This window comes from Bufo gargarizans, chromosome 4 (genome assembly GCF_014858855.1).
Source record: "Bufo gargarizans isolate SCDJY-AF-19 chromosome 4, ASM1485885v1, whole genome shotgun sequence".
NCBI classification, from domain to species: Eukaryota; Metazoa; Chordata; class Amphibia; order Anura; family Bufonidae; genus Bufo; species Bufo gargarizans.
The window spans coordinates 300,013,842-300,041,543 of NC_058083.1; the positions used below are offsets into that span (position 1 = coordinate 300,013,842).

Sequence of the window (27,702 nt, forward strand, 5' to 3'; positions counted from 1 at the left end):
GAGGTGATAGCTGTCATTCTAATCCTGAGTGAGGGCACAAGCGCAGAGGCTCGGCTGCTGCTACCAGAGCAGGCTCAATTGTCAGGGCTGGGCGAGATATCCGACCCTGTCAAGCAGTTGGTTGGAGCCCCTTGAGCAGCGGGGACAGCCCCTCGCTGCTCAAGACCTTTGTCTGATAAATTCACTCACTCATCCCTATTACAGACCAAAAAGTAGTGCCTATTACTAGGCCTAGTGGACAGTGCAAAACCTATAGGATTTTAGGATAAATAGTGACATGGAAAATAATAAATAACACCAAAAATATATTAAAGATATTAACCTTAAAAAAAATTGGTCATTTTCTGATGACAAATTCCCTTTTAATGCCATTGACATGTGCCAACCATCAGGGGTATGGGGACAGTAATACAGTCCTTCACCCCCATACAGTTTCCATTTGTGGAGATGCTGCAGACAATCAGTTTGGGTGACGCATAACAGATGCAATCAGGCGACGAATGAGCGCTGGGTGATCGGTGCCATCCACTGATGGATTGCAGAGTGTTCGTAACCATGGAAACAATGATGGAAAAATGAATCCAGCTAGCACAGAAAGCATTATGGATAATAACAATACATTAGTAAGTGGCTTGTAGTAACTATCTAAAGTGAGACAACCCCTTTAACAAACCCCTCTTCATGAGAAATCACTTGGGTACAAAGCGTTCTTCGTTGTGAGGACTTTTCCCAAACAACTCCTCTCATCAGTGATGAAAAAGCACAGTTTACTCCGTGTGACATTGCTGTTATGTCTGTATCACAAGCACAGACGACTTTCCACTTTAGAGAGCGAGCGAGTTACAGACAGGCCAGTCTGCATCCAGCGGAAAAAAATCTATAGGACACACAGATGGTCCTGACCTCGATGTCACATTCAGACAGTCCACATCAGCAGGTCTGCAGTAGCCACATCACGTAGTAATAATACATAGAAACTGTGACTGGAGGGAAGACCTAACCACTGGCCCCATGCGGCTTGTAAATGCCTATCTTATTAGGAGAGAGACAGTTAAAGGGGTATCCCTGTGGCTTAATATGAAATACAAATCAGTTTGGTAGACTTTCACCTTACCGACTCCCCCACCGCTGCTGAACCCCACTCCTCCCCACAGTCAGCCATCCCGAGGAGATTCGGAGGATGCGGGGCGGTGCTGGGCTCCTTCACGCTGGACTCATCTCAGGTTAATTTGCATATGTATCAAATCGGTTTTTACACAATAAAAGCACACAGAGCTATGGGGACTAGGTATTGTGGATGTGCTAGCGCCCATCTAGCAACCCATGTCATCAGCTCTATTCCCAAAATCCCGGTGACAGGTTCCCTTTAAACAATAGGTCACTTCCTGCTGACACATGCCCTTTAATTTCATTCATTTTGGCAATGATGAATAGAAACAGAGCATAATGGATCCATCACCTCCGCTGCAAAAATGCGAACCCATGACCGCAATGTGCATTCACATCACCGTATGTATTTAGCACACGGATCTGCAAAATACGGATGTTACATACATTTTATTTCCTGACCCACTGACTTCAATGGGTCTGTGGTTCACATTTGCAGCCAAGAATAAGAAACGTTCTATCTTTTGCGGAACGGACATATGGATGCAGAAGATAGATCATGCCCTATACTTGGCCGCAAAATGCGGTTCACGGACCAATTTAAGGTAAAAACTAAAAATTGGATGGAACACGGACAAAACATGGATGTAATTTGTGGTTCCGCATTTAGCAGACAAAACAAATACATACTACCTTATACTCAAATGTTGTAAATGAACCTCACGAAGTACTCCCAATATATCAGAAGCCCCTGTAAAGAGACACACTCTGTACAGTGCAGCTTTTTCTGCGATTCTCTGAAACTGAAAGGAGGTGTCAACTAGGTTTTCAGTACAGTGAAAAAGTAAGGATAATGGGGAGATTTATCAAACTGGTGTAAATTAGAACTAGCTTAGTTGCTCCTAGCAACCAATCAGATTCCACCTTTCATTTCTCACAGCTCCTTTGGAAAAGGAAAGGTGCAATCTGATAGGTTGCTATGGGCAACTAAGCCAGTTCTACTGTACACCAGTTTGATAACTCTCCCCCTATATGCAGACACATACTGCTTGAACGTAGGACAAGAGGATGCATATGATGGGACCATTATACCCCCCCAAAAAATCACCATATATGCTAAATGTGAACACAGACTAACATTTACACCAAGATGAGCTCCTGACGGAGATCCCACGTATCTGTAACCTCATGTTCCCTCAAAGATCCTAAAGATAAGGAAGCAGTCACAACACTGGAGACAGCAGCTATTTGCTGGGCAAAAGTATTCCAAAAACGTGACCTCTTACAAAACAAGAACATATTTCACCAAATGTTGAGGGGGATGAAGAGGATTACATGCTTTAGTGTTGTCTGGCCACAGCAATCCCTACCAATAAACATTTCTTTAGATAGTAATTTTGATTAAAGGGGCTGTCTGGGCTATTTTATAAAAAAATAAAAAAATTCCTAGAGGCACTAAATGTGGTAAAACAAAATAGAAGCTATAGTCACCAGTTAGCCCCCTTTTAGACGATTCCGGCCTGACCTTCCAGCACTGCCAGAGTGGCATAGCATTATTTTGATGTATGATGCTATGTAACCCTTACAGTTCTGGAATATATTGTATAACACTGACAGTATTATGTTAGTGTTATACAATATACATTACAGAAATGTAAGGGTTACATAGCATTAGGGATCGACCGATATTGATTTTTTAGGGCCGATACCGATAATTTGTGAACTTTCAGGCCGATAGCCGATAATTTATACCGATATTCTGGGAATTTTCATTTTTGAAAAAAAAATAAAAAATTCCCACAAATCTGCTGAAAATTAATGTTTATTGTTAATGTGTATTTTTTATTTTTTTTGTAAATCTTTCTTTTTCATTTATATTGAATATTTTGATGTTTTTATTTTTATTACTTTTTTTTTTTAAACTAACTTTTAGCCCCCTTAGGGACTAGAACCCTTGTCCTATTCACCCTGATAGAGATCTATCAGGGTGAATAGGAGCTCACACTGTCCCTGCTGCTGTGTGCTTTGTGCACACAGCAGCATGGAGCTTATCATGACAGCCAGGGCTTCAATAGCGTCCTGGCTGCCATGGTAACCGATCGGAGCCCCAGCATTACACTGCTGGGGCTCCGATCGGAGGAGCAGGGGAGAGGGAATCCTGTGGGGGGCGCACCACTGCTTAATACTGGGGGGGAGGGGGGGAGGGGGGGGCGCACTGCGCCACCAATGCTTAATACTGGGGGGGGGGGAGGGGGGCGCACTGCGCCACCAATGTCTGATACTGGGGGGCTTGGGGGGGCGCACTGCACCACCAATGAAGCTTAATCTCACATTTATTCGTATACAGGAGGCGGGAGCTGCAGGATCACATAGCCGGCTCCCGACCTCTATGAGCTGTAGCTGCGATCCGCGGCACCTGAGATCGCAGCTACAGCTCATAGAGGCCGGGAGCCGGCTATGTGATTCTGCAGCTCCCGCCTCCTGTATATGAATTAATGTGAGATTAAGCTTCATTGGTGGCGCAGTGGCCATAGCTCCTCCCCTCCTCTTGTCCCCTGTCCTCCCATTGGCTGGAGCGGCAGCAGCAGCACAGGGGTAGGAGACATTGCTTCTTCTCTCCTGTGCTGCTGCTGAGGGAACACGGAGAGCGCTGTCAGCAGCGCGATCTGTGTTCCCAGGACGTTATCGGAATATCGGCAAAATAAATGCCGATACCGATAACGTTCAAAATCCTGAATATCGGCCGATAATATCGGTAAATCCGATAATCGGTCGATCCCTACATAGCATCATGCATCAAAATAATGCTATGCGACCCGGTCAGGCCAGGTGCTCCGTGGCAAATCCGCAGCATGACACCTGCTGGTCTGAGTCCAGTGATTGGCTGTACTGGCCGAGAACCAGCATCATAGCCTCGAAAAGAGTCAAATCTACCTGAGAAGAGTCATGGTTATTCCTAATCTCCTGCTCTCCCCACCCATCTGCTGATGATTGGCAGTTCTCTCCTAGAGAGAAAGGGAGAAAACTAGGTAGAAGACTGTCAGTCATCAGCAGGTGGGCAGGGAGAGCAGAAATATATGAATAAGGCAGAATGCACGCGGCCATGGAACACGGACGTGAGCGGTCCGTGGTATCCCGGCCTGGCATCCTGACAGCAGGAGCGTACGGCGTCATTGGTTGCCATGCCGCCGTGCTCTTCATGCCGCCGGTGCACTACAGTAATACACTCGTATAGATCATACAAAATCGCAGCGGATTGGCTCAACAAGGGCTGTTTTTTGCAGCGCCACTGCTAGAAGAATCCCAGTGGGTCTTCTGCTGCTTTCAACCTCTGTACTGCTAAGGTTGAAAGCCGCAACTCGCAAGTAAAACCCACAGCATAAATTGACAAGCTGCATCCTGAAAACCGCAATGTTTACATGAGATATCGGAAATCTAATCCACTTAGTTTGCTGTGAATTTTCTGCACAAAATTCTGCTGCAGACAATCCACGGCATCCATGCCACGTGTGTCATTCTTAGGAGACAACTTCAATGGCACCTGCCGGGAGGACTCATGTGTGGACTGCATCATCAGACTAATAAAAGGGTTTCAGCTAAAATAAAAAACTAAATTAAAATTTAAAAAAACCCACAACAGAGAGCACATACTGAAGGCAGACATAAAGTCACCGCAGACATGGCTTAGTCTAATAGAAAAACAAGTGTGAAATCTATTTCTCGCTTCTTAGTTCATTTCTGCTGGCTTATTATTAGCTCATCCGAAATCCTAGCCAGTCTCGATCAGCCGCCTATCTCTCAATGTGATATAAATACAGACAATATTATCCCGTCTGCATTCAGAAAAATTGACAACATATTCTAGACCGAATATGACTGCTGAATCAACAAGATGGTTTTAAGCAGCAGCATAAAAAATATCTGCCTCAATGGTGTGTGTGTGTGGGAGCGGGGGTAAGGGTTCACGTAAAGCTGAACGGAATATTCAGAAATTCCTTTAAAACCTACTTAAAAAAGAGGAAAGCTGTAACCCCAGCAATCAACCAGTTGGTGGGGGTGTCGGGTGCCACTGTGCCTGGTAAACAAAGGAGGGGAGAGTAAGGCCTCATGCACACGACCGTAAGTATTTTGCGCAAGGTGGATAAAAATCTATGATTTTTTTTATATATAAATGCTTTTTGAGGAAAATATATTACCATCCAAAGGTTATTCCATCATGAAATAAAGATTCGTTTTTTATGTAGAATAAGGCTGTATATGTTGACTTTTTGGGGTAAATAAATTCCATTAATCCATTCACAATTTCATGCTCTTCCAGAGGTTTTTGTAAGATTATTGGGCAGTTTCTCTGCCTACAAGATATATCACAGATACTTGGTTTACTTTTGCAGTTCTCAAAACTGAATTTGACTCAGCAGAGATCACATGCCTCTTCTTCACAGCAAAAATGTTCTAACATGTAGAGTTGAGAAAAATACCTTAATCCTAACTTCTACAAACCTATGAATGCAGAATCAACCTAATCAACCTAATCAAACTAATATGAAAAGTTGTTATTCTAAAAATCTTCATCTACTTGCATATTATAAGTTATACCACCAAAAATTAGTCTTTATGTAGAAAACTATGATTTAAATCAAGCTTTACTGACTAGTGATTTAAATCAAATCCACCCTGATTTTGCGGTCTGCAAAAAACGGATCCACAGTCTTATCCTTGTCTGTAATGCGGACAATAGGACATGTTCTATTTTTTTGCGGAACGGAAATACAGAAATGGAATGTGCACGGAGTAAATTACGTTTTGTTTTTTTTGAGGACCCATTGAAATGAATGGTTCCTTATACGATCCGCAAAAAAAAAATAACGGACACAGAAAGAAAATACGTTTGTGTGCATGAGGCCAAAGCCTAGGATCAGACGAAGCGAGCGTGTTCATCCCAGGAGTGTTATTTCCCGGCCGGAACGCAGCTCCTGGGATGTAGCAATATAATGCCGTCATGAATTGTACTGACAGTTTTATGCAAGTTCAGTTAATTACAATGGAAGTCGGGCAGGAACCCACAGCATTATAAATCACTTGTTAAGTGCGGGGCACAGGAGCAGCGTCCAGGTCGGGAAATAACGCTCACAAGAAGTGTGTCTCCTGGAATGAACAGGCCTAATAGGACTGTATAAATAGGGAGAAAGCTGCCAATCAGTAAGGAGAGGGCAGGGGTTTCGCAAAACTACACAGAAATGACACGGATAAAATCGGGAGAGGTTCAAGTTATAGGCATAAAAAAAAAAAAAAGCGTGAGAAACATATTGTCTACAGAAAGCACAAGTTAGGCCTCATGCACACAAACGTATTTTCTTTCAGTGTCCGTTTCATTATTTATTTTTTCGGACCGTATACTGAACCATTCATTTCAATGGGTCCACAAAAAAAAACAAAGTTACTCTGTGTGCATTCCGTTCCCGTATGTCCGTTCTGCAAAAAAATAGAACATGTCCTATTATTGTCCGCATTACGGACAAGGATACTACTGTTCTATTAGCGGCCAGCTGTTCCGTTCTGCAAAATACAGAATGCACACGGACATCATCCGTATTTTTTACGGATCCGTTTTTTGGGCGGACAGCAAAATACATACGGTCTTGTGCGTGAGGCATTACTCTGCAAAAATGAAGATCTCATACAGATGTAATAAAAAATATATAATGTGGTGGGGTAAAAACAGTCTTAAGAGCATTAAAACAAAGGAAGGGGAAGGAGATAGAGAGAGATGGCGAGCGAGCGAGATGCAAGCGACAGAGAGGACGCAATAGCGAGATAGATATGGCAAAAGAGACAGATGGCAAGAGAGGGTGAGATGGAAAAAAGCGATAGAGGGGGAAGGGGGAAGAAAGAGAGCGGGGATATTTGATTTGTCTATGTTAGTCATGTAAATGCAAAGCTAGCTGACAACCAGGATGTTTTTGTTCTTTAGGAACTAATTTTGTAATAAACCACAAGGTCTTCTGAGCCTGGCTGAACAGAAGGCCTGGAGGACCTGGGGAGTATAACAGCACTATTACAGCTCAGTGGAGAGACTTGTCAAATCAAACATTTCCCCTCATGTGAGGGATTTGGGGGTCTCAGTCACCGGCGCCATGAAGGTAGTCAGCAGTGTTGTGAAGAGCTGTGGGACCTTTCACAAGTCTTTTTATATCACTGCTAAAAACAAAAACAAAGAAAAAGGGCACGAAAAGCAAAGAAGTAAATATTCATGTAGCAGCGAGGTCATCCAGGTACTATTAGAGCACGTCCACACATGGCAGGAGGAACACAACAGAATGTATTATCCGGGGAAATTCAGTGGACTGACGGTACACGGTGCTGAGGTGCGGTGAAGCTTCCCTTCAGATACCTTCAGCATCCTGATAGCCACATATGCTCAGCTCCATCCAGTGTGAATGTGTTGTCAATGGGCAGAACACAAGGTCCGTAAAATTCAAAGCTCCTGATGCTTCTTCCCCCTGGCATCATCTGTTGGGGACAAGTGGGGAGGTCCCCAAACACACTACCAGGGATGTCCAACGGTTGAAAACGGCTCTCCAGCTGTTGAAAAACTGCAAGCTCCCAGCATGCCCAGACTGCCTACAGACTCCAGCAGGGCAACAGCAGGAGAGCCGCAGGTTGGCCATCCCTGAACTAGACTGTCGGAGGGTCCAGGTGACAATGGTGGGGGCAGCTATCATAGCCTAAAGAATACACTACTTGGTAGCGGCTCACTGATATCGGGAGATGAATGATGTGCGTGCTCAAGCTAATTGATGGTCCGGAAAAAAAAAAACTATGAAGGGGCACAATGGGCATTACTACTATGAAGGAGGGATATAGGGCATTACTACTATGAAGGGGCCACAGAGGGCATAACTACTCTGAAGGGTCACAGAGAAGGCATTACAACAGTGAAGGAAGGCGGCACAGAAAGGGCATTAGTACTGTGAAGGGGGCACAATGATGGGATAAGTACTGTGAAGGTTGTACAATGAGGGTAATACTACTGTGAAGGGGGTACAATGGGTATTACTACTATGAAGGAGGGATATAGAGCATTAATACTATGAAGGGGCATTAATACTATGAAGTGACAATTTTTTTAAACTGTGGAGGGGGGGAAAGGACCCTCCCTGGGTGCCAAAACTCCTTAGGCACGCCACTGTGCCAGGGTTCTCAATATTTCTAAGCTAAGTACCCTCCAATCAAAGAGATAAAGTACCCACAAAACCACAATCAGTAGCAATTTCCGTAGCGGACATTACGTTACAATTAGGGTATATGCACACGGTGACTATTACCTGCGGAGAATCTGCAGCACGATCTATGTAGATAAGATTTATAAAAATCCACAAGTATCACTGCAGAAATGCAGCGAAGACTAAATGAAAATAGACGCAGAACATCCGCATAAACTAAACTGCTCTGTGCATATAGCTGTACCCTTTTGCTTCTTAAAGGGGCTGTCTGCAGACCCTCCAGCATGGCCGGACCAGCAGTGGGAATACCCAATCCTTGAAACTGAGTTCCGGTTCCATCACTCTGCCTCGGGCACTACAGGTTTCGGGTCACCCTGCGGCAACATCCAGTTTAGAGATATGTATTGTGCTGTTCCTCTGTTACTCCTTCTGGAAATGTGTGAATGTACTGACTGCTGGGTTTACCAGTCCAATGGTACGCAACTCCTAAGGGCTAGTTCAGACCTGCAGACAGAAACCTGAAGCAGCCCTTCAAGCTGGCATTGTGTTATGTATTATTGTATTGTACTTGCAGCATCATGCTGACCATATCTGCGGTGGCCTTCCCTTCTTGTCTACATTTATCACCCGAAAATAGTCCAAGGGATTTTTTTGCATCTTATTAAAAAAAAAAAATAATAATAATAATTAAGTACTAAAACAAAACAAGAGTTTAGCAAATTGCCTAAAAAAAATAGTGTCCTCCGAGCAGTGACTATAAAGCGGTATACTCTGACATCTGCAGTCTGTTCTATGGGGTCGCCTGACCAGCGTCTCACCACTTCCTCTGTCTGTATGTTAGCAGCTGTAGTCATATGAGGCAATTCTCACGGGGACCATAGAACTCCATAGAACTGAAATCCCACTAATAATCCTATATTACTCATCCTTCAGCCAGTACGACGGATACCGGAACAAGCAGAAAAGGACCATGATGCTTCGCCATGTACAGGAGGCCTTAGGCTCCATTCACACATGAATCCGCTGGATAACAGTACAAGGCAAGCAAACGGTATAGTGACATTTTACATTTCTAAAACAGCCGCAAGCTCATGTTGCAGAAATGCTGTGGGTTTTCACCGCTTCCAATGTAGCAGGGGTTAAATGGCTGTCAATCCGCAGCACAACCCAGAGCACATGCAGTGTTTGCCAAGGATTTGGAAGATATGTGACAGAACAAGATGTGCCCACAAGCTACATGCACACGGCAGTGCGGTTTAGGCCTCATGCACACGACCGTTGCTCTTGTCCGCATCCGAGCCGCAGTTTTTGCGGCTCGGGTGCGGACCTATTCACATCAATAGGGCCGCCAAAGATGGGGACCGCACTCCGTGTGCTGTCCGCATCCGTTGCTCCGTTAAGTAGCCCCGCAAAAAATATATAACATGTCCTATTCTTGTCCATTTTGCGGACAAGAATAGGCATTTCTACAATGGTCCGCCTGTTCCATTCCACAAATTGCGGAAGGCACATGGGCGGCTTCCGTGTTTTGCGGACCACAAAAAACAAAACAGTCGTGTGCACGAGGCTAAAATATAACCTGTCCTATTCTTGCCCGTGCTTTGCGGACAAGAATAGGCAGTTATATTAAAGGCTGTCCGTGTCATTCCGCAAATTCCGAAACGCACACGGACGCCATCCATGTTTTGCGGATTCGCGAACCGCAAAACACACAACGGTCGTGTGCATGAGGCCTTTCTCTGCATTTCCACAGCAAATCTGTACCAAAATCCACGTGTTACTTGATGCAGATTTTGAGCTGGTTTTGCCCCGAGCTCACCCTTTGCATTGTAACAGTTGACATGCTGAGCATTTCAAAATCCACATAGCAGGTCAGATCCAGAGATGATCTCATTCATTGCTCTGCTAGATTTATATCCAGCTGGCAGCTCAAGGGGAGTGTCCTTTCTGCTGCAGCTCAGGGGGTGTGGCCATGCTCTCCCTATCACAGCTCAGGGGCGTGTCCTTTCTGCGGTAGCTAAGGGGGTGTGCCCATGCTCCCCCTATCACAGCTCAGGAAGTAGCTGTAGAACGAGCACTGAGCATGTGCGGCCTTCTTAGTGAGCAGGTCAATGAAATAAAAATAAAAATAAAAACAGCAGGTGGCGCTATACAGATACATTTTATTGAATAACTCTGTAGCTTTGCAAAATTTCTAATTACATGCAATTCCAAAAGTATTCAGATCCAGGTGCTGGTTTGAAAACTGTAGAATATTTTTGGTGGGACAACCCCTTTAACTTTGCTGCTACTGTATTACATGACAGATTTTCCACATTAAAATGTACTCAGCAAAAACGCATGCAATACCCTTATGGCGCTTTCACACATGACGTAAATGCAGCCGATGTACAGGTGACAGATCTGTACCGTATGTAAAGCCGGGGCTACACAGTGATCTTGGCTACGACACCCGCCGCGCAGCCAAGGTTCGCTGTGTAGCAGTGCACCCACAGAAATGAATGGGATTGCAGCACAACATGCAAGCGACCGTCACCCCAGGATCACAATTGGCGGTTCTCGGGTTGCGGACAATAAAATGGATACGGTTGTGTGCAAGAGGCCTAAGGGGACAGAAATGAGCAACGTTCTGAGCAGGGGCTGCTAACATCATGTTCATTGTCTTCAGCATTTTGATTGTTTCCATACATTGCCAACAAATGGAGTTGAGCGAGTCACTAAACTAATGAGAAACATGAGCGTCACAGGGCAGCACCGGCCTGCCACACCGCCACACGCCCTCCCCCACTTCCTCTCTTCCACAGCCAAACTCTGAACCTAAGTATGTTCATACAACTTTTTGTGCATGGGCTTCAGCATGGATTGAGTACCAAAAACCATGCCAGATCTGCGCTGAAAGCACCCCCACTGTTTTCAATAGGAGGCCGCAGTTCAATCGATACAAGTCCACTTTTGGTGCAGTTACCGCGTGGACCTCTCAGGAAGCTGCAGCGGAAGCCTGCTGACAGTTTAGCCCCATTCACATCCGTAAAGTCACAGGCAGGAAACTGCAGCGTTTTCTGCCATAGGATATACGGTGGTAACATGTGAACCTACCCCGTCTGGTACGGGAAACAAGCTGTGTGTGATGGCCGCCGGTCCAAGACCAAACACTGCTCCTCTGTCCTGATAGTGACTTATGATGCTGTGATTGCCTGCCTGAGCGCAGGTGACGGACAGCAGACCCCCAGTCAGGCTGTTCATGTTAGATCGGGTCAGATGAAACATATTTCCCAGACCAAACACTCTAGTGTGGACCTGGCTTAGGCTTCTATTCACATGCAGCTGGTTTTCTGCGACCATCCTAGAAATCCATAGATATACTGAACAGATTTTCAGTCACAGAAAGTTCTGCAACAAATCTGCCTCGTGTGAATATACCCCATCGATATTAGGGCAGTTTCAGCTGACCATGCCTACCGTGTGAAATACGCATTGTGTGGCGGTGTGAATTCCTGTAGTGATCTCCGCTCCTTCGACTGCACTATAATGACTTATATGATGCTGACAGTGACAGCATTATGTCAGCACAAATCATTACAGATGATCGGCCAGAGACACACAGCATTATAAATCATTGTAGTCCAGTCAAAGGAGCGGAGATCACTACGGGAATTCAGGTTCCCACACAGGGACAAGAATATGACATCTATTTTTTTTGTGGGGCCGTAGAACGGACATATCGATGTGAAGTAAATAGGTCTGCATCTGACCTGCACATCGGATGTGGACAAAAAAAGTTATTAGTGTGCACAAGCCCTTACGGTAAGAGCACATGGCACGGCTGTGACGCGCTTGTACTGCGGTCGAGTACAGTGTGGCAGTATAGGCTGCAGTGGGCTCCATTTACCTAACTAGGACCGCACAATTTAGACTAGGGCTATACGACGACATGTCCGACAGTTCATGAAATGTATTTAAAGGGAACCTGTCAGCGGCAAAACCCATCCCAAACCGCCAGCACTACCTTCAAGTAGCTGGCAGTGAGTTTCGAATTATGATTTTCTTACTGCATTCGGATGATGTGTAAGAAGTATGAAAAACGATCTTTTATCCTCCGTCCATGCTATTTTCCAGTCAGGCTTGAAGTCAAGGGGGCAGCGGCCTCTTTGCTTCAAGTCAAGGTAACCGTGCCCCCTTCTCCTGTGACTGACAGCCGGCTGTCAAGTCACAGCGCTGGCTACTTGAAGGTACTGCTGGCGTTTTGGGATGGCTTTGGCTGCTAACAGGTTCCCTTGAAATGGTGTCACAATGCGACAATCACAAAAAATCTGTCCAAGGTGGATCTTTTTAGCAACACCACTGAAATACATTACATGAAATGTCGCCACGTAGCCTTAGGTCGCTTTCGCATAGTGTTTGGTCAGTGATTTCCATCTGTCATTGTGACCCAGGACCAGGTGTGGGTCCATTATACCTCTGCTCCTTAGTTGGTCTGCCCCCACAATATCGCATGGCCATTAACAATGCAGACCGACTAAACCGCAGCTAACTGCGCCGTGAGGTCGTCCCCTTACTGGCACAGTTCTACCACATTTATCCCAATGCTCTATGTCATGAGGGACATAACAATATCGGATTGGCACTAGGTTGTTAACATACAAAATCTGCAGACCAAAATGCTCACACCCTATGTGTCCTGGTCTATACGTTCTTCCCCTACAGAGATGCGTTTTCATACAGTCGGGGTTCTAGGAGCGTATTCCCAAACCGGATCGCAACGAGGTTTAGTGTCCGTTTTTGTGTATGAGTGAGGAAATCCAAACAAGGGAAATTACACATCAGAAGAGGCGCCACGACCCACAACATGCCAGCCGGCATCCAATCACCAGACTGTAACAATGGGCCATTGGCAGACATTAACTCTACCCGTCCTAGCGGCCTGTAGCTTTACAACAGTGAAGAGATACGGATAGGAGATCTGCCCAAATCCAGGCAGTGTATGGGCACATAGCGGCAAATTTATCAAACTGGTGTAAAGCAGAACTGTCTGAGTTGCCCCTAGCAACCAATCAGATTCCACCTTTCATTTTTGACAGATCTTTTGGAAAATGAAAGGTGGATTCTGATTGGTTGCTATGGGTAACTAAGCCAGTTCTACTGTACACCAGTTGGATAACTCTCCCCCATAGTACATACTACATTGTATGCATCATCTGGAATCCTAGCAGGTCCTAAACCTGCCCTGATCAGAGGCTTCCATCACTCAGAGCCGGTCCTATTAGTAGACGTAGTGATGTTCCTCCATCAGATCAATAATCATCACTACACTTATGGTCACCCGTAATGCTTAATCACCGTATATTCAAAATGTCTGCAACTTTCTACCTTACATTCACTGGGGGGCTCCAGAAGGAGGGAGGCGGCTTTAGGCTACTTTCACACTTGCGGCAGAGTAATCCGGCAGGCAGTTCCGTCGCCGAAACTGCCTGCCGGATCCGTCAAAACGTATGGCAACTGATGGCATTTGTCAGACGGATCAGGATCCTGATCCGTCTTACAAAATGCATTGAAATGCCGGATCCGTCTTTCTGGTGTCATCCGGAAAAACTGATCCAGCATTTATTTTTTTTCACATTTTTTTCGGTCTGCGCAGGACGGATCCGGCATTTCAGTATTTTGATCCGGCACTAATACATTCCTATAGGAAAAAAATGCCGGATCCGGCAAGTGTTCCAGAATTTTGGACAGAGATAAAACCATAGCATGCTGCGGTATCATCTCCGTCCTGAACAGTCACAAAGACTGAACTGAAGACATCCTGAACGGATTGCTCTCCATTCAGAATGTATGGGGATAAAACTGATCAGTTATTTTCCGGTATTGAGCCCCTAGGACGGAACTCTATGCCGGAAAAGAATAACGCTCGTGTGAAAGTACCCTTATACAGTCCTTGAGCCATTCTGTGGATAAAGTGGACCCCCGACATCACCATCCTCCTTTACATGCCATGGCTCCAGGTATGTACAGTTTGTGGTCACCTCAGTACTCCTGTGACATAGCGAAATCAGGACCCCTAAGTGATGTGCAGACAATAGGAAATAGTTGTGAGGACCTCCATGCCAGCCTGCCTGGGCACGGGGCGTCACATAACGGTGCTGGCAGTCCAGGGGTGTCAGGGCACATGGGGACGGACACTAAGTTCATTACCAGGCGGCACTTACCTGTGGTGAGACTGTTGAACCCAGAGCCGTAATCCGAGACCATCCTCCCCCACATACCTGCGGGGGGCGTCCCAGCGGATCACAGGGGCAGAGATCGGCAGCGATCCTGGCACAGTACGGATCCCAGACCGGGGCGGCCTGTGTAACGGACAGCGGGCAGATCACTTCTCCATGCGCAGCCTTATGCTCCCCCACATCGCGATCCGGCAGCCGACATATCCTCTCGTCACGTCAGGGCTTTGTGTGGAAGCCGCGGGGGTCTCGGAGATATCAGGGCCGGGGTGCTGGGCTTGAGTCGTGCCTGGATTACGTGAGACGAGGGTGGGAGATCTGAGGAAGACGAGGAGGAGGAGCGAGGACTGAAAGCAGAGCTCCCGCACTCGCCTGGCGGACACCTGCAGTGCCCCCACTGGCCGCCAGGGGGCAGCCTCGTGTCTTCAGGCACAGATTGACGTCACGGCGAACGTGGTCACTTGTGAAATCCCATCTGACTGGACAGCTAGACCAGTGTCCTCTATTGTTTCCTGCTATCAGCCATGTCTCTGGTGCTTTACAACTAAGGCGTCAATAGACGTCCTTGTTCATTCCTTACATGGGAGCCACCTCAGGCGACAGGAGGTCCTGTGTGGAGGGTAAACAGGCAGTAGGGGCATTGGGTACCAACTGTGAAAGAAACCGAAAACAGCACATTTCAATTCAGCACATTTTTTGCAGACATTTTGGGCAGAATTTAAATTGCCTGTAGACATTTGGGGCTAGTTCACATGGCGGCTTTTACCTTTGCCTCATATTCTGCACCATATATCCCTTGTGAAACCGCAAGCGGGCACCTGCCGCAGTTTCCAGTGGTGTATGTGTGGACAGGGCACCAAGGAATATCGTGGAAGTTAAACCGTAGCCACCTGAATGGCAGTGCGGGCTCCCATTCCATGGGCAAAAAACTCTGTGGACAAACCCTTAGGCCTCTTTCACGCGGCCATTTTTTTTTCCGTTTACGGGCCGTTCTTTTAATTCCGTATACCGAACCATTCATTTCAATGGTTCCGCAAAAAAAAACGGAATGTACTTCGTATGCACTACGTTTCCGTATTTCCCTTCCGTTGAAAGATAGAACATGTCCTATCATTGCCCGCAAATCACGTTCCGTGGCTCCATTCAAGTCAATGGGTCTGCAAAAAAAATGGAACACATACGGAAATGCATCTGTATGTCTTCCGTATCCGTTCCGTTTTTGCAGAACCATCTATTGAAAATGTTATGCCCAGCCCAATTTTTTCTATGTAATTACTGTATACTGTATATATGCTATACGGAAAAACCGCTGGCCCAGTGATGTCATGACTAGTATCAACTAGCGTAGGCGGGGCTGAGCTCTGTTCACTTGAATGGAGCTTAGCCCCGCCCACGCTAGTTGATACTAGTCGTGACGTCACTCGGCCAGCGGTAAACAGTGAGAAGGCTGCGGCGCTGCTGGAGTGCCACTGCCTTCTCAAACAGCTGATCAGCGGGGGTCCCGGGTGTCGGACCCCCGCCAATCAGAAGCTGATGATCTATACAGAGGATAGATCATCAGTTAAAACAAAGTGCAGAACCCCTTTAAAGAGGACCTGTTACCCCTCCTGATATGCCTGTTTTAATAGCTCTATGCATTCCCCATGTAACAATAATTCTGGAGCATCTATTCTTGTGACTATGTTGTGCCATTCCTTTATTATTTCTACTAGAAGTTATGAATGAATTGCTATTAGCCTTTAGTAAAAGGTACAGAGGAGAGGTAACCAGTTGGGGGCGTGTACCTGCACAGTCTGACTCTATCCAATCAGTGCTGCCATATTCAGACTGTGCAGGTACACGCCCCCAACTGGTTACCTCCCCTCTGTACCCTTACTGCAGACTGCTAGCAATTCATTCATAACTTCTAGTAGAAATAATAAAGGAATGGCACAACATACAGACATCAGAACAGATGCCCCAGAATTGTTATTACATGGGGAATGCACGGAGCTATTAAAACAGACATGTCAGGAGAGGGGACGTGTCCACTTTAACAGCTGCCCACCACACCGGTCCACAGCTTGTTTACTTCCTCCACAGCATGGACATGGTCACCTGCTCCACAACAGCCAATGACTGGCTTCAGCGGTGACATATCTCTCATGGACACACCACCGCTTAAGCCAGTAGTTGGCTGCAGCAGAGCAGGTCACCATGCCTTTGACCAGAAGATGCACAGGTGGAAGCTAGCATACAGGAGTGCAGCGGCAGGGAGCAGGTATTTTTCTTTGCCTAGCGGAGGCAGGCTGTGAGCATCCAGGAAGAAGACATTTCCCAGGATGTCTGGGACATGAACGATGAGAAGAACAAAGGTGCAGCGACACTCACTGGATCACCATGACCCCTTCTCTGCAGCAATGTCCACATGAGTGCAAGAGGGGCTTACAATGCAACACAGATGTTGCAGAGAAGTTCCTTACTAACACGTAGGCGGATAGGTCATCATTATCTAGAAACTGGAAAACCTCCTAAAAACAATATCCCCCATGGTGTTAGGAGGTGGGTTGAGATCTTGTCTTCAGATGGTACCAGATGCCTAATGCCACCTGCACACGGGTGAACGCGCATAAGAACCGTGCAGGTTTATGTGCGTTTATCCAGCATATCCGTAATGTCTAACAGATTTGATGCGGTTTTGCCACGGATCTCACCCTTCCGTAAACATAATTGACACGCTGCAGATTTTGAAATCCTTAATGCAGGTCAATTTCCGCAAGGAAAAATCTGCAAAGTGTGATTTGCTGATACTGTAATCCTGCATGGAAATCCACATGGAAAAAAAAACGCATCTATTCAGTACCGTGTGTAGGTGGCCCAAGGCAGTAGCACAGAAGAGACCCTCACAGTACTACATAACATATCGCTATTCTTCCACTTGTAAAGAAAGGCTTTAGCCTGAGTACGATCTGTCAGACATTGCAGAACACCCTCCGAAGTGGTGGCCTCCTTTCAGCATGAATATTAACCCGTATTGGTTGATTTGTACGCATATTTTACTGATTTTTACATTTTAATGAAATGCTGAGGCTTTCAGGATTGCCGGTCACCTTACACTATGTAACGAGAAGTTGTGATGTCTCATCCTTGGTAGTCAGCATATTACTGTTACATACTGCTGACGTGACTGCACTCAGTGCCAGCTACTCATAGGCACAAGTAAATTGTGGTATATTTGATACTTCTGAATTTAAAGTTGCTCCTCCCATTGATGCTACTTGAACCCTATATGTACAGCAATAATGAATTACTGTTGTGGTGTCCTAAGGGAGGAAATATGAAATTCCCATGTTCCCTCATCACAGAATGATGGCTTCTCTCCATCCTTTACACTGCAGCTCTGCTTGTTCAGATTGGAAGCAGTGTATGAACACAAGCTCACTAGGAAGCCAGTTCATTGAGAGCTGAATTCCATAGTTAAAGGGGTTGTCCAGGCTTATAATATTGCTGACCTATCCTCAGGATAGGTCATCAGTATCAGATTGGCAGGGGTCCGATGCCCGGCACCCCCGACGATCAGCTGTATGAGGAGACGGCGTGCGCATTGTGCACGTGCCATCTCCCTTCTCTGCTCCCCACTGTATGTATATGGGACCGCAACAGCGGACAGGAAGAGAGAAGGGAGACGGCACGTACACACTGCGCACACTGTCTCCTCATACAGCTGATCGTCGGGGGTGTCGGACCCCCGCTGATTTGATATTGATGACGTATACTGAGGATAGGTCAGCAATATTAAAAAGCCCGGACAACCCCTTTAAAGGCAACACCTTCAGGGGCATTTTTATTATTATTGCTTTTTTGACTAAAAATCTTTTTTATTTCAGTTGGTTATATAAAAAATGTTCAACAGTTTTTGTTCTTCAGGGTTAAAAGAGTATTCACATCACAGACAATGGGGGAATATCGCTAGGATATGCCCCCATTGTATGATAGGATTAAAGGGGTTTCTGAGGTCTGAAGTAACTGTACCTAGGTACTGCACGCTGAAGACCTTGAGGAGGGGCCAAGAAGCGAGAAAACTTCTAGCTCAATAGTAAAACCTGAACACAGGCAATTGGGGGTCATTTATCAAACTGGTGTAAAGTAGAAACATAGAATGTGTTGGCAGATAAGAACCATTTGGCCCATCTAGAACTGGCCTAGTTGCCCATAGCAACCAATCAGGTTCCACCTTTCATTTTTCAGAGCTCTTTTAGAAAACAGTCTGCCAGATTTCTACCGCTGTTGTGAACGTACCCGTAGTTTGAAACTCCATCAAAATTCAGTGAGCTTGCCACCACAGTATCACAAAACACACGGCATCTGCAATCAGTAATTGCAGGCTTGATTACAAGTTATAGGATAAATTTAGCATAGGTTCCTGTCCAAAAGAGGTCACCTTGCCGTGGTAGATGGGCACAAATGAATTGGATCAAAATATATTTTCTAAGAAGCTCTTATTTATTCATATTGTGACTATGGCATTAGTCGACATATTGTGTTTGCAGAGTACTCTTGCTTTGTGTTTGATCCAGTTTTTGTTTTTACCATGAATTTCTGGAAGCTAACCTTATAACATATTATTTGGTTTTCTTATGTTACATCAGCTGCTCGTCTCGTCCGTGTGACCAGATTACAGAACTCAAGAATGATCTCATTTGAAAGTCTTAGCTGTTTTTGGTTTCGAAAGGGCCAATTTATGTAACCCAAGCTATAAACTGTGACAAATATGACGTAAAGTAAGCTGAGCCTTACACGCGGTACACTCCATGCCCGCTAAATGTTATCTCCTGACTGATAGACAGCTGTTTCCTTCCTTCATACGGGGCACTTACGCAATGTTTTGGCAGCTTGTTTGCCGCCCTGTTTATTTGTAGCAGCCAGCCCCCTCCATGACATTTACAGACCCAAAGTATAACAGAGGCTGCAGTCTGCAGGCCACACCAGCCATCCGGCAAGACTGTAGCCAAGGGATCACTGCAAAATGAACAGGTGTTAAATATCATCAGTTTAAAGGAGTACAGTATTGAGGACCTATCATCAGTATAAGATCAGTAGGGGTCTGACTCAGGGGACCCTCGATGATCAGCTGTTGGAAGAGACCTCAACACTGGTGAGCACTGTGGCCTCCTCACAGCATACCATGTTTTGTGGCCAAGAATAGGACACGTTCAAACTTTTGCAGAATGGACATACGGATTGCACACAGAAGTGCTTTGTGCATCTGTATGCCCGTTCTGCAAAAGATAGAAGACGTCCTATTCGTGGCTACAAATGCGGATCATGGACCCATTAAAGTCAATGGGTCCACAAAAAATGGATGCAACGCGGACTCCATTCATATTTTGCGGAATGCAACATACATACGGTCGTGTGAATGCACACTAACAAATATGGTGGCAGGTGCATACAGCATATATAAGGAATAACTCTGAGCAAGTTGGCTAGATGCACTTTACTTCTATAGAATGTTACATTTGATGGCACAATCACTTTGAAGATATAGTCAGATTAGTTCTCCGGTTCCTCAGGGCACTCTTCAGCTGCTCTCATTTTTAGAGACTTGGTGCCATTTATTCCCATTCTCCATCATCTAGATTCTTACCCTGACTTTTCCACCAGACAGATTGTCGGAGCGCTACTCTTTATGATCAAAATATGCAAAACCCTGTACATACAGAATAAGGAGATGTCAAAGTATAAACTACTAGTATATTTATGCAAAGCTCCTAATACACAATACATAAGACCCGCACCTGTTGAGTCTTATGCCTCATTCACACGTCAGTGTTTGGTCAGTGATTTCCATCAGTGATTTTGAGCCAAAACCAGGTGCAGTTGTAAACACAGAACAGATGCAGATCTTCCCCTTATACATTAGGTCTGTGGAGGCTCCAATCCTGTTTTTGGCTCACAATCACTGATGGAAATCACTGACCGAAACACTGATGTGTGAATGAAATACACGAGCACGGTTCCGTGTGCATTCTGCATCACGTATGCGGACCCATTCACTTCAATAGGTCCGCAAATCCGAAGATGCGGAATGGTGCGGCACGGAACAGAACCCGACAGAAGCACTACGGAGTGCTTCAGTGGAGTTTCGTCCCATACTTCTGTTCCGCAAAAAGATAGAACATGTCCGATCTTTATGCGGAATGACCGGATCGCGGCCCCATTAAAGTGAATGGGTCCACGATCCGCTGTGGCTGCCCCACGGTCGGTGTTTATGCATCGGGCCGCATTTTGCAGGCTGCAACACGGCCACGGGGCGCACACGTTCCTGGGCAGGAGGCCTTAATGTGGAGACAAGAAAGGGGAAGGGACCTTTAGTAGTTTTTAGCAGTTTACGAGGAGGTAGAGAAGAGGGTCTCATTTGAGTTGGAGATCCTCAACCCAGCCAGGAGTCAAGATGCTGTGACTTTCTAAAAGTGGACCACAGATACAAAGGGATTGAGACACAATATATTAGCTTGGTCCCCATCACAAACAGAATAGTCAGGAAGGTTTATACTGCAGCAAGCTAACTCCCAAATATAGAAGATTTACCCTTTTCCCCAAACCTATTGGGGGTCATTTATCAAACTGGTGTAAAGTAGAAACATAGAATGTGTTGGCAGATAAGAACCATTTGGCCCATCTAGAACTGGCCTAGTTGCCCATAGCAACCAATCAGGTTCCACCTTTCATTTTTCAGAGCTCTTTTAGAAAATGAAAGGAGGAATCTGATTAGTTGCTATGGGCAACTAGGCCAGTTCTACTTTACACCAGTTTGATAAATGGCCCCCATTGTTCTCAAGTTGTAGTTTTACAGGGGAAAAGGAAAATAAATGTTCTATGTCCCCCTCCCCCTTTAATTCTGATATGAAACAGAACATGATCAAAGAAGAGGACATTATAGTAATTGTTGCTAGTATTTTTCTGTATTTGTAACTTTTAAAGATCACCAGTCAGCAGGATCAACCCTATTAAACCAGTCATAATGCCCAGTGGGGTGGCTCCTGCTGAGTAAAACAACACCTGTCTTAAAATATTCCATTGCACCATTCCGGGGGAGGTTAACAATTTATTAATATGTTTATTATGTCCGGAGCATCAAGGGGTGGGCTGAGCCTCTCAGAGCACCATAGCTCGTACGCTCTCACTAACGCCCATTTCTCTGTCCGCTTAATTGACAGGCCCAAGCAGTGGCGGACTATAATTGGGGCGTTTGGGTCTGCGGGCCCGGCATCGTGGGGGGACCCAACACAGACCCAAACGCCCACAAATTACAGCGGGGCACGGGAGCACATAGTTCCCTGCCCCACCAACTATCACCGCCATAGGCTTCAAGCCTAGCAGGCCTGAGACCTATGTGGTGGTAAAAGCCCGGCGTCACCACGCGCCTTTATATGGGTGCGCGCAGGGCTTTGACGTACGCGCGCCTGCCTCACCATTCCGGACACAGGAGAGTGTAAGCCTTTATATTTGTGTGTGTGCCAACTTTAGGGGGCAGAGGAGGACATATTACTACAGGGACAGTGGGGGAAAATTGCTTAATGAAGGGCAGTATGGGGGCAGTGTGGGGGCATATTACTTAATGGGGGCAGTGTGGGGGTACATTACTTAATGGGGGGCAGTGTGGGGGTACATTACTTAATGAAGGGCAGTGTGAGGGCATATTACTTAATGGGGGCAGTGTGGGAATATTAATGGGGGGCAGTGTGGGGGTACATTACTTAATAGGGGGCAGTGTGGGGGTACATTACTTAATGAAGGGCAGTGTGGGAGCAAATTACTTAATGGGGGCAGTGTGGGGGCATATTAATGGGGGGCAGTGTGGGGTACATTACTTAATGGGGGCAGTGTGGGGTACAATACTTAATGGGGGCAGTGTGGGGGCATATTACTTAATGGGGGCAGTGTGGGGTACATTACTTAATGGGGGGCAGTGTGGGGGTACATTACTTAATGAAGGGCAGTGTGGGGGCATATTACTTAATCGGGGCAGTGTGGGGGCATATTAATGGGGGGCAGTGTGGGGTACATTACTTAATGGGGGGCAGTGTGGGGTACATTACTTAATAAGGGGCAGTGTGGGGGTACATTACTTAATGAAGGGCAGTGTGGTAGCAAATTACTTAATGAAGAGCAGTGTGGGAGCATATTACTTAATGGGGGGCAGTGTGGGGGCACATCACTTAATGAAGGGCAGTGTGGGGGCAAATTACTTAATTGGGGCAAGTGTGGGGGCAAATTACTTAATTGGGGCAGTGTGGGGGCAAATTACTTAATGAAGGGCAGTGTGGGGGCAAATTACTTAATGGATAGCAGTGTGGGGGCAAATTACTTAATGGATGGCAGTGTTGGAGCAAATTACTTAATGGGGGGCAGTGTGGGGGGGAAATTACTTTGTAGGGGCAAACTACTGCACGGGAAACAGTGTGAGGGGAATTACATGGAAGGCAGTGTGGAAGAAATTACTGTACGGAGCAGTGTGGGGGAAATTACTATATGGGGGCAGTGTGGGGAAAATTACTATATGGGGCAATGTGGTAGAAATTACGTGTGACGGTATCATCCGTGTCACCGTCTAGTATTCCATTCTTCCCTTGGGGTTAGCACCGCCAAAGAATCCACAGAGCAATAAATCGCTATTATCACTGGTATCGCCAAATAAGTCCATACATGAGCCAAAGCTGAATGCTGAAACAAGACTTTACTGGAAGCCACTCAGGCATTCAGAACTACACTTTCTTTTATGCCCTGCTCCCATGCAAGGGAGACACCCACAACAAATATACATTAACCAATAACACAAAGGTACAACCCACATAGAATCATCCCATCTGCCTGTGATATAATTATGGCACACAATGGTTAACATAATTATCACAGGCAGGAATATACACAATGTCTTCTGTCCTGGAGACAACCGAGGTGTAATTCAATTATCTCTCAGGACAAAGGGAAATCGCCAATACACACGGGGAGACAATAGAACAGACATCACTACTTCAATACACAATATCCCACCAGTTACAGTACACATAGACATTTAACATATCCCAAAATGGCACGAATTAGATCAAGGGTTCAAAAGTTAGTAAAAGTCTCTTTGGCCTGGCTGTACTCATGGCTCCTCTGCCCAAAACCAGGTTCTACACAGTCTTTTGTCCTGGAGACAATTGAGAAGTGATCCACTTATCTTCCAAGGACAGAGGCAAGACTCCATTAGCCACATGGTAGCAAAAGACAACAAAATACATGAACTTATATAACTATGCAGCTATTACATAAAACAGGTACATTCAACATGGGACCGTAATCACATGCTAAGAGGCTGGCAAGTAGTCCTCTCCAAGTACTCGTGGCAAACTCAAAAGAGGGGGATTTGTCACATTACGATATGGGGCAGTGTGGTGGAAATTACTATATAGGGGCAATGTAGGGGAAATTGCTGCATGGGGGCAGTGTGGGGGAAATTACTATATGGGGGTAGTGTAGGGGCATTTCTATTAGGGGACATTATTTTGGGGGACACTATACAGGGATTATTACCTGGAGCACAATATAGGGTATTATTACTACTGGGGGAACTCTAGGGGACATTATAATTGCTGTAGACACTATAGGGACCTTTGGGGTAATTTATCAAACTGGTGTGAAGTAGAACTGGGTTAGTAGCCCATAGCAACCAGATTCCACCTTTCACTTTTCACAGCTCCTTTGGAAAATGAAAGGTGGAATCTGATTGATTGCTATAGGCAACTAAGCCAGTTCTACTTTACACCAGTTTGATAAATTACCCCAATTATGAGAAATCTAACATGTCTGTGTAACAAACTCTGTAGAGACGAGATGCGCTGAAAAAATTTGTCATGGCGGCCTGGGTCAAACGAAGGAGAAGAGGAAAGAGAAGATCTACATGACGGGAGATGTCATTGAATGTAAGCGGTATGTGGTGCTGTATTCTCCTAAATGTAGTGCTGGCTCACCACTGTGATGTGCGTCTCATCTTCTCCTCCCATTTTTTTTAAATCAAAATCTTTAGTGTTGATCACGAATATTCGAATTTCAAATTTTTATCGCGAATATAGGTACTTCGAAAATTCACGAATATTTCGAATAGAGTCATATATATTCGTAATTTCGAATATTCAATGTTTTTTTTTAGTTTTTAGTTTTTTTTAATCAGTACACATGATCCCTTCCTGCTTCTAGCTTGTGGGCCAATAAGAAGGCTGCAATATACTTGACTTTAGGAGTAGTAGTGTTTGCGAATTTTGCTCTATATTCGTTTTTTGGAATATTCGCTATATTGCTATATATTCTTGTTTTAGAATATTACGAATATTCAAAAAAACTAAGTTATAGCAATATAGCAAATATTCGAAAAAAAACAAATATAGAGCAATTTAGCTCATATAGTGCTATAATCTTCTTTGTCTAATAGTTGTAAGTTGAAAAATTCACAATAAAAATTTGAATCCGAAAATTTGAATTACAAAAATTTGCATATTACACAATCATTACCTTGCCGATTTTTCGAGTAAAGATAAAATCGCAAATTTTCGCAAATTCAAATATGACCCCTGCCGCTCATCACTAATAATCATATGTATTTTACATTTGGCAACTAAAATTTAAATTTGTCACCTGCAGTCCTATGCAACAGCCCAGATAACAGTGATAACTTTCTGTGTGCAGATAATGTAGTAGATGTTCCATGCAGTCCTATGTAACACCCTACATAACACAATAGTTCACTGTGTGGGGTGTTACATAGGACTGCAGGTAACATCTATGACATCTGTACTCAGAAAGTTATGAGATGGTGGGGGTCAGACTCCTGGCACCCCCGCCAATCAGCTGTTTGAGGAGACTGCGATGTCCCAGTGAGCGCTGCAGCTTCTTTGCTCCTTACCAAGCACAGCACTGTCCATTTGATAACATTGTGCTTGGTATTGCAGCTCAGCCCCAATGACTCAGATGGGACAGAGCTGCAGCTAGGCCATGTGAACGATGAATGTGATGTCATATGCTCTAAGAAGAGATTGTGGCGCTCACGAAGCACCGCAGCCTCTTCATACAGGTAGACAGCCCCTGGCCTATCATGCACTTAATCTGCCCCTGGGCCCAGGCATCTCCTGACCCTGTAACCTAGTGCCTGCACCATAGTTTCTACTTTCTGTGCATGCGCAGTGCATCTGCCTCTGCTTCCCTACCAGCACAGACGGCAATTTTGGTAAAATGACAGGGTTAGTCGAGATGACTGGCCATGTCAACCAAGGGGACGGGGGTAGTGCCTTTAAAGGGGTTATCAAAGAGTATAGTGTCCCCTCATGTGCCGGGCCTCCCCACATGGAATATACATACCCCGCTCCCTGCGGCGCTCCTGGTCCCCGCATCGCCGCTGCTGCTTCTCCCTGTACACAGATGAAAACATCCAATGTCAGGGGGGAGCAGCTAATGGCATACAGGGACGAGCCTCCCTAGCATTGCGGGTGACGCTAGTGAGGCTCGTCCCCGCCTGCCATTGGCTGCTCCCCCCCAGCACCGGATATTTTCATCCATGCACGGGGAGAAGCAGCGGTGCGGGGACCAGCAGTGGCGCAGGGAGCGAGGTAGGTATATTCCATGTGGGAGGCACGGCACATGGGGGGACACTTTATACTCTTGGATAACCCCTTTAAGTGCGAGTGGGGGCACTCTAGTGCTCTGAAGACATAAAAAGCAAATTAATAAAATGTTCATTTTCTCTGGAACGGCACAATGGAATTGTGGGTATCTGTTTACACAGCAGGATCAACCCTACCGTGCAGTAGGTCTCATTTAATAGGGTTGATCCTGGTGATATATGCTCTTTAAAGTCCAGTTAAACAATGTTAGATGAGGAATAAATATGGTAATTCTTGGAAACTTCCATCACTGGAGACCTCTGCAATATACAGTTTTCTTACCTGTTATCATTGTATGTAATAATTCTGTTTGGGGAAAGCAGGAAAGTTTTCTTGTTTTCTAATTTATTTTCCACTTTTGTTACTAAGTAACAATGTCGGTCATATTCTGGTTAAACTAATCTCTACTTAAAATCCAGTCCCACTAGACTGTAATCACAGCTATCGCATGCTCTTCATCCTAAACAGTACAAACTGTATTATCTTTGGATTCTTACCTAACTGAATTATATACCAAGATATTTTAGAGTTGCAGTATTTTTGGCCGCTGCTCACCATTACTTTATGTTCTTCATAGAATGGAATGCAGGACACAATGCAAAGTTTTTGGAAAGAATAAAAGACCATGAATGGTTACAGAAAAATATTATGACCCCAATGTTGTAAATGTAATACCTGTACAATTCAAGGCTGACGCTGTGATGATAAGTGTTTTTTTCATCTAAATTTAAAGGGGTTGTCTGGGTTCAGAGCTGAACCCGGACATACTTCCATTTTCACCCAGGCAGCCCCCCTGACTTGAGCATTGGAGCAGTTCATGCTCTGATGCTCTCCTTTGCCCTGCGCTAAATCGCAGCACTAAGGCCCGCCCATCAGAGCCGGTGACGTCATCGAATACAATGCCGGGCAGAAGCATCCGCCCAGCAGTGTGTTATTGTAAAAAAAAAAGAGCCCTTGCCCTGCTCAATCTCGCGCAGGGCAAGGGAGGACATTGGAGCATGAGATGCTCCGATGCTAACCTCAGGGGGGCTGCCTGGGTGAAAATATGGGTATGTCCAGGTTCAACTCTGAACCCGAACAACCCCTTTAAACCAGGGCACAAATCTCAAAATGAAATTCTGTAATGTATAGGCTCATAGACCAGCATGTCAGATGACTAATCATCATACTGAACATATCTGGGACGGTGTTAAAGGGAGTCTGTCACCTACTTTAAACATTTTAGACCACTTATATTACGACTTCCTCCCTCTGTGATCCCGTCAAGAATCGGGGAAACCCTACGGACCGCGGCATGGAAGTTGTTAAACGGCTGACATCTGTGCCAGCACAGATGTCAGCTGTTTCAAGCAGAGTGTCAGCAATGTGCTGATACTCTGCTAACCGCTCGGCGATCCTGGAAATGAGAGAAGGAGTGGGCGGATGAGAGAAGGGGTGGGCGGATGATCGCGCCCGCACCGCCTGCACACCCCCTCC

The 27,702-nt window shown here is 45.5% G+C and overlaps 1 protein-coding gene across 5 annotated transcripts in view; it reads right to left on the bottom strand.

The window, feature by feature from the left end:
• CEP85L (centrosomal protein 85 like) overlaps nucleotides 1-27,702 on the bottom strand; it is a 158,295-nt gene that overhangs the window by 107,068 nt on the left and 23,525 nt on the right. For 3 of the 5 annotated variants that reach the window (XM_044290723.1, XM_044290722.1, XM_044290721.1), the window contains one exon: nucleotides 14,534-15,196. The exons of the other annotated variants lie outside the window; for them this stretch is intronic. In XM_044290723.1, coding sequence (XP_044146658.1) covers nucleotides 14,534-14,588 — 55 coding nt within the window. In that variant the 5' untranslated portion in view covers nucleotides 14,589-15,196. The remainder of the gene's footprint in view (nucleotides 1-14,533; nucleotides 15,197-27,702) is intronic. 5 annotated transcript variants of the gene reach the window in all.